The sequence below is a fragment of the Gymnoscopelus braueri genome, assembly GCF_963280865.1.
Source record: "Gymnoscopelus braueri genome assembly, chromosome: 4".
Taxonomy (NCBI): Eukaryota; Metazoa; Chordata; class Actinopteri; order Myctophiformes; family Myctophidae; genus Gymnoscopelus; species Gymnoscopelus braueri.
In genome coordinates this window covers 1,066,644-1,074,345 of record NC_137605.1, presented here as the reverse complement: position 1 = coordinate 1,074,345, position 7,702 = coordinate 1,066,644, and the positions used below count along the sequence as shown (strand labels likewise).

Here is a 7,702-nt window from a genome sequence, read left to right as displayed (position 1 = left end):
GAGCCAAACTGAGTTCCTGTTTCTACGCAAAAAAAACTTGCCCCCAGAGGCAAAAACAAAGGGGAACAAAATTAAACCTTTTTTCCACTTTTTTTAACCGAATGGGTTGACAGATTGAATTATGAATAACCATTTTTTTGCGAAAAAAAAAAGCAGATCTTACAATGTGTTGTGAGCTATATTTAAATGGATTATCAATGATTAGTTAGTTAGACTAACTCTGGTTCCCCTACAAACATGTGAGCTTATGAGAGACTGTAACACACATGATAAATATATATAGAGACTATATACATAGAGACTGTAACACACATGATAAATATATATAGAGACTATATATATAGAGACTGTAACACATGATAAATATATATAGAGACTATATATATAGATACTGTAACACACATGATAAATATATATAGAGACTATATATATAGAGACTGTAACACACATGATAAATATATATAGAGACTATATATATATAGAGACTGTAACACACATGATAAATATATATAGAGACTATATATAGAGAGACTGTAACACACATGATAAATATATATAGAGACTATATATATAGAGACTGTAACACACATGATAAATATATATAGAGACTATATATAGAGAGACTGTAACACACATGATAAATATATACAGAGAATATATATAGAGACTGTAACACACATGATAAATATACAATGATCCTCTAAATGTGAATCACATTTATTGGATAAGTAACTCTGCACACATTTGAATTGCTAATATGTGTGAAATAAATTAGAAATAATGCTGTAATGTGGTGATGCGTGCCGTGTGTGTGTGTGTGTGTGTGTGTGTGTGTGTGTGTGTGTGTGTGTGTGTGTGTGTGTGTGTGTGTGTGTGTGTGTGTGTGTGTGTGTGTGTGTGTGTGTGTGTGTGTGTGTGTGTGTGTGTGTGTGCATTGCGTGCATTGCGTGTGCATGTGTGTGCACATGCGTGATGACCATTTGAAATTAACTTTTCTCACTCTGAACTAAGAGAAATCTCCATGGAAACCACATCTGTCATAGTGTAGGTAAAGGTCTGGAAGTGTGTGTGTGTGTGTGTCTCCTCGGCATTATCTGGAGGATTAACCTGGTATGTCATATGTATGTATGGACAGACAGACAGTGTGTTTTTCCAAGTGGGAGGTCAGTCCCGGTAATTCAAACGTCTGTCTGTCTGTGTCCCTTCTATGCCCATATATGGAGATATCTGCTGTCATCAATATGATGTCATAGTACTGACTGACATCATAGACTGTACTATGATAATGGGTACAATGCATACCGTAAGTATCTGCCTCTGCCTAGTTCTATAACCTTTAATACATGTTGTCTGTCTGTCTGTCTGTCTCTCAGATGATCAGACAGGTCTGATGTCACAGTAGTGACAGACAGTGAAACGTTAAGCAACGGTTTATGTTTTGTGTGACGTCAGACCAGAACCCGATCAGAGAGAGAGCGAAAGGAGAGAAAACGTTATTATTATTGTTCATTACTATGGACATTAGCAGGTTGTTACTATAGACATTAGCAGGTTTGTGCCGACTTCAAGTAAACTGGCGGAGCAGCAAACGGCCCAGAATGTAAACGGTAGCGAGGAAGAGACTAAGAAGAAAGAGAGCTGCTTGAAAGTGACTAGAAGGTTCACGAGTTCCGAGGAGAACCCGACGCACGGTGAGTGGGAACGCAAGAAGCGAACCGTCATGGAATCATTATCAGACTCTGAGGAGGAAGAACCACAGCGACAGACAAAGAAACCAGACAAAGAGGAATCCCCTCGCAGAAAGCATCCTGTGCAGTTCATCTCTGAAACGGACTCGAACAGCGACGACTTTCCGCCCCCGAAGAACAACGCCTTGAAACCCCAGGAGGTAAAAGGCTTTCTGTCCAAACCGGTGAAGACGGAGGCGGAAAAGGCTCGTCCAGCGATCAAGGAGGAGTTAAAGTTTCCTGCTAAAGCCCCCTCCTCCATTCGGTGGAATACAGCGGCAGCAAAACATCCACATAGAGCCGTGAGCCCAAAGTCAAGCCCCCCTTCACAGACCGGCCCACCCTCCACCTCACTGATGGACTACTTTGGTCTCAGCAGCTCGGGTCAGAAGAAGCTGGTCTCCAGCGGCAAGAGGAAGGCTCAGACTCGGCTCCCAGACAGTCGCATGAGCGATGAGCTCATCAGCACACAGCTGCAGATGGAGATGAAGGAAGACTCGGAGCTGGAGAAGCAGATCCACGAAGACGAGGAGTTTGCCCGGACGCTAGCCACGCTGGACGAATCGTGGCACTCTTCTCACCGGAGTCCTTACGAGCCTGAGGCGCCGCACGCCAAGAAGGCTCGTAAGGAGTCCGGTGAGAAGCCAAGAGGGACGACGGCGTCGTCCAGGAATGGCAGCGGTACATTCTCTGGTGACAGAGGTACATTCTCTGGTGACAGAGGTACATTCTCTGGTGACAGGGGTACATTCTCTGGTGACAGAGGTACATTCTCTGGTGACAGGGGTACATTCTCTGGTGACAGCAGCACAAGCAGGCAGTGGAAGGCCCGTGAGGCTGACAGCTTCATGGGCGAGGAGGTTACCAGCCCGTCCCCTAAAAAGACTCCTATCAACGCCCAACGCTCCCAACTGGCTCTGACGAAGATAACAAATGAGGTGAAAGAGGAAGAAGGCGTGAACGAAGGGGAGATGACGACCACTTCACCCAATATAATCAAAGTCTCTCCCACAAAAATGGAGCCCGGCACTGATTTAAGCGTAGGTAAGAAATACACGGCCAAAACAGGACGACTTGCTGAAGGGGGAACGGCGTTAAAAATATCCCCCAAAAAACAACCACGGTCCACAAGCGCTGGTCCGGAGGAGGGCGTGAAAAAGAGAGGCAGTATCGCGGCCTACAGAGACTTCCTGAACAGAGAGGGACCTCGCGCTCTGGGCTCCAGGGACGTTCCCGCGGGGGCAGAGAACTGCCTGGAGGGCTGCGTGTTTGTGCTGACGGGGGTCCTGGAGTCCATGGAGAGGGAGGAGGCCAAGGCTCTCGTGGAACGCTACGGGGGCAAGGTGACGGGCAAGGTCAGCAACAGGACCACCTATCTGGTGTTGGGCAGAGACGCCGGACCTTCCAAGACGGAGAAGGCGGAGAGTCTGGGAACCGAGATCCTGGACGAGGACGGCCTGTTGGAGCTGATCAGAACCAGACCGGGGAAGAAGTCCAAGTACGAGATCGCTGCCGAGGCTGAGTGTCTCCAGGCCTCCCAGTCCCCTCAGTCTCCTACCCTCTCCAAGACCTCCAGGTCCCCTCCTACCCTCTCCAAGACCTCCAGGTCCCCTCAGTCTCCTACCCTCTCCAAGACCTCCAGGTCCCCTCCTACCCTCTCCAAGACCTCCAGGTCCCCTCAGTCTCCTACCCTCTCCAAGACCTCCAGGTCCCCTCCTACCCTCTCCAAGACCTCCAGGTCTCCTCAGACTCCTACCCTCTCCAAGACCTCCAGGTCCCCTCCTACCCTCTCCAAGACCTCCAGGTCTCCTCAGTCTCCTACCCTCTCCAAGACCTCCAGGTCCCCTCAGTCTCCTACCCTCTCCAAGACCTCCAGGTCCCCTCCTACCCTCTCCAAGACCTCCAGGTCCCCTCAGTCTCCTACCCTCTCCAAGACCTCCAGGTCCCCTCCTACCCTCTCCAAGACCTCCAGGTCTCCTCAGACTCCTACCCTCTCCAAGACCTCCAGGTCCCCTCAGTCTCCTACCCTCTCCAAGACCTCCAGGTCCCCTCAGTCTCCTACCCTCTCCAAGACCTCCAGGTCCCCTCCTACCCTCTCCAAGACCTCCAGGTCCCCTCAGACTCCTACCCTCTCCAAGACCTTCAGGTCCCCTCAGACTCCTATTCTCTCCAAGACCTCCAGGTCCCCTCCTACCCTCTCCAAGACCTCCAGGTCCCCTCAGACTCCTACCCTCTCCAAGACCTCCAGGTCTCCTCAGACTCCTATTCTCTCCAAGACCTCCAGGTCTCCTCAGACTCCTATTCTCTCCAAGACCTCCAGGTCCCCTCAGACTCCTACCCTCTCCAAGACCTCCAGGTCTCCTCAGACTCCTATTCTCTCCAAGACCTCCAGGTCCCCTCAGACTCCTACCCTCTCCAAGACCTCCAGGTCCCCTCAGACTCCTACCCTCTCCAAGACCTCCAGGTCCCCTCCTACCCTCTCCAAGACCTCCAGGTCCCCTCAGACTCCTACCCTCTCCAAGACCTTCAGGTCCCCTCAGACGCCCAGCCTCTCCAAGACCTTCAGGTCCCCTCAGACGCCCAGCCTCTCCGTGACGGCCTCATCCCAGGGGGGCCGAGGCTCCTGGCCTGCAGCAGGAGATGGGCGAGGCTCAGGGTCCGAGGTCCGCAGGGGAATTGGTCTTTCCGCCTCCTCTTCCTCCTCCTCTTCCTCCTCGTCATCTCGACCCCGGTCCTCCTCGGCATCGCTGACCGGTGATGCGGCCGGCGGTCTGCTGTGGGTGGACAAGTACCGCCCCCGCTCTCTGAAGGCTCTGATTGGCCAGCATGGAGAGCAGAGCTGTGCCAACAAGCTGCTGCGATGGCTGCAGAACTGGCACAAACACCGGGGAGGAGGGGGAGGGGGAGGGGCCGCTAAAAAGTTTGGCAAGTTCGGAGGCGGCAGAGACGACGGATCGACGTTTAAAGCCGCTCTGCTGTCCGGACCTCCAGGCGTGGGGAAGACCACCACGGCGGCGCTGGTCTGCGAGCAGCTGGGCTACAGCTACGTGGAGACCAACGCCAGCTGTACGCGCAGTAAGAACGGCCTCAAGGAGGCGATGATCGCCGAGTCGCTGGACAACACCAGCATCAAGGACTTCTACATGGGCGCGTCCCGGACAGTCAGCGACAAGCACGTCCTCCTCGTGGACGAGGTGGACGGCATGGCCGGCAACGAGGACCGCGGAGGAGTCCAGGAGATGATCGGCTTCGTCAGGCGGTCCAGGATCCCCATCATCTTCACGTGCAACGACCGCAACCACCAGAGCGTCAGGTCCTTGGCCACCCACTGCTACGACCTGCGCTTCCAGAGGCCCCGAGCGGAGCAGATCAAGGCGGCCATGATGTCGGTGGCGTTCAAGGAGGGCGTCAAGATCCAGCCGCCGGCGCTCAACCAAATGATCCTGGCGTCCAATCAGGATGTCCGACAGACGCTGCACAACCTGAGCATGTGGTCCGTCAAGGACGAAGAGATGACTTTTGACCGGTGCAAGGCCGCCGCCGCCGGCGCCCGTAAGGACGTGAGGCTGGGACCCTTCGACGTCTGCAGGAGGGTCTTCTCCTCGCCGGGGGAGGGGGAGACCGCCGCCCGCATGAGCGTCACGGACAAGAGCGACCTCTTCTTCCATGACTACTCGCTGGCGCCGCTGTTCGTCCAGGAGAACTACGTGCACGTGCGTCCGGCGGCCGCCAACGGCGACCCGACGGCCCACCTGACTCTGCTCAGCGCCACGGCCGACTCCATCAGCGACGGAGACCTGGTGGACAGACTGATGCGCTCCGGGCAGACCTGGTCCCTGCTGCCCGTCCAGGCGGTCTACGCCAGCGTTCTGCCGGGGGAGCTGATGAGGGGAACCATGACTCGGTTCCCCGGCTTCCCCAGCTGGCTGGGCAGGTCCTCCTCCGCCGGCAGACACTCCCGTATGGTCCAGGAGCTGACGTCACACATGAGCCTGAAGACGCTGAGCGGCGACACGTGCGCCGTCAACCTGGACTACCTGCCTTACCTCCGGGGGGCGCTGCTGAGCCCTCTCCAGAGGCGGGGGGCCGAGGGGGCGGGCCAGGCCGTGCGGCTAATGGCCGACTACCGGCTGGTCAAGGAAGACGTGGACAACATGATGGAGATGGGCTCCTGGGCGGGTAAACCTCCAGACCCTTTCTCCAAGCTGGACCCCAAGGTGAAGGCGGCGTTCACTCGGGCGTACAACCACCGCCAGGTTCGCCTGACGCCGTACTCCCTGCAGGCGGCGAGGAAGACCAAGGGCCGACTGGGCGTGGCGGGAGGGGCGGAGTCTGAACCAGGAGGCGGGGCAGAGACCGAGGGCCATGCCTGGGGTGCAGAGGAAGAGGAGGAAGAGGATGTTGCTGTTGATGCCATGATCAAGCAGAAGACCAAGAAGAAGAAGGTAGAGTTCAGGGAAGAGAAAAGGTCGACTAAGAAGTGAGCCTGAGGTCATTGAACTAATGAATCCATTATCAAAAAGACATAATCAACACACGTGCATATGTGTGTGTGTGTGTGTGTGTGTGTGTGTGTGTGTGTGTGTGTGTGTGTGTGTGTGTGTGTGTACTGTGTATGTAGTTGGTATGTTTGTATGTATGTATGTATATGCATGTACAGTACAGTACAGTACAGTACAGTACAGTACAGTACAGTACAGTACAGTACAGTACATGTATGAATGCTATGCATGTATGAGAAACTCAAGATTGCATCAAATTATGATAGAAAAACTTAGATTTTTTTTAGTTTATAAAGCAGATGGCCTGGTCGTCAGTGTACCACTCAAGGCGTTGTGTTGTCAGCGTAGCTGCTCTATACGACCCTGATCCTCCCTTTGATTCTACACCATGCTGTGTGTTCTATATATTCTACTCAACTGCTATACAATCTGTGCAACAAAAGCATAGACAGATATAGACGTAGACTCAATGTGTAGAACACAACACACACACACACACACACACACACACACACACACACACAGCTGTTCAGGAGGTAGAGCAATCAGAAGGGTTCCTGGTACAATCCCACGGCTCCTACTGTGTCCTCGAGCAAGACACTGAACCCCCCTAACTGCTCCCACACTAACTGTGTGTGTGTGTGTGTGTGTGTGTGAGTGAGTGTGTGTGAGTGAGAGAGAGTGTAATGCACATTGTAAATGTCTTTGGATAAGGGCTGTGTATAAAAGCAACTTTACACACTAAACTGCACCAACAACAAACTGCACTGTCGTCAAACTAAGCGATACAGCACTATGTCGTCAACATAGCATCTGTTGTGACAAACCATTTAAGGACTTTTAAGACCTTTTTAATTCCTCAAAAAAAGAAAGAGAGACAACTAGAAAATGTGCTCCTCGGAGCACAAGTCTCCGCCAGCAGAAATAGCACGGGTCGTCTTGGTAGAACGGGTCGTCTTGGTAGAATGCGCGTGGTTTTTGGTGTTCTGCAGGGGCGACTGAATATGTAGTGTCTGCATCTAAAAAATGTTCTTCTTGAAGCAATGTGTCATATGGGAGTCGTCGTAATTGACTGGTTTGTTCAAATGCTTGTCTGTCTTCTTCATCTTCATTGTCTTGAACATCTTCATTGTCTTGAACATTGTCTTGATCTATGTCAGTTTTCTCTAGTGCTACATAATGTATTTGATCAAGGTGGCCAATTGTTACAGTATTAAGACTTCGGCCTTGTTGTGGGATCAATTCAACTCTATAGTCCTCTTCTGTGTTACTGTTGTAGATGAGTATGCTTTCTTAGCTTTGGCCTTCTGCGCCTTTGCTTGACCAATGTTAGGTGTTCTCAGAGGGACACACACACGCACGGACGGATGATTTGTACTGGAAGGTACTGTTCCAATCAAGACTGATTGATCCTGTCTTACCTCACTTCAAAGAACATAAATGGCTTTTTGAAGTGACACACCTATTTATAGG

General features: G+C 52.0%; 1 protein-coding gene across 1 annotated transcript; it reads left to right on the top strand.

Moving 5' to 3' along the window:
* Nucleotides 1-1,720: 1,720 nt before the first annotated feature.
* Nucleotides 1,721-6,211, top strand: LOC308084507 (replication factor C subunit 1-like; the record flags this gene model as incomplete). The annotated part of the gene is made up of 2 exons (XM_080427171.1): nucleotides 1,721-3,249; nucleotides 4,192-6,211. The coding sequence occupies 2 exons, from the start codon at nucleotides 1,721-1,723 to the stop codon at nucleotides 6,209-6,211; spliced, it is 3,549 nt and encodes a 1,182-aa protein (XP_080283297.1).
* Between the last annotated feature and the right edge of the window lie 1,491 nt (nucleotides 6,212-7,702).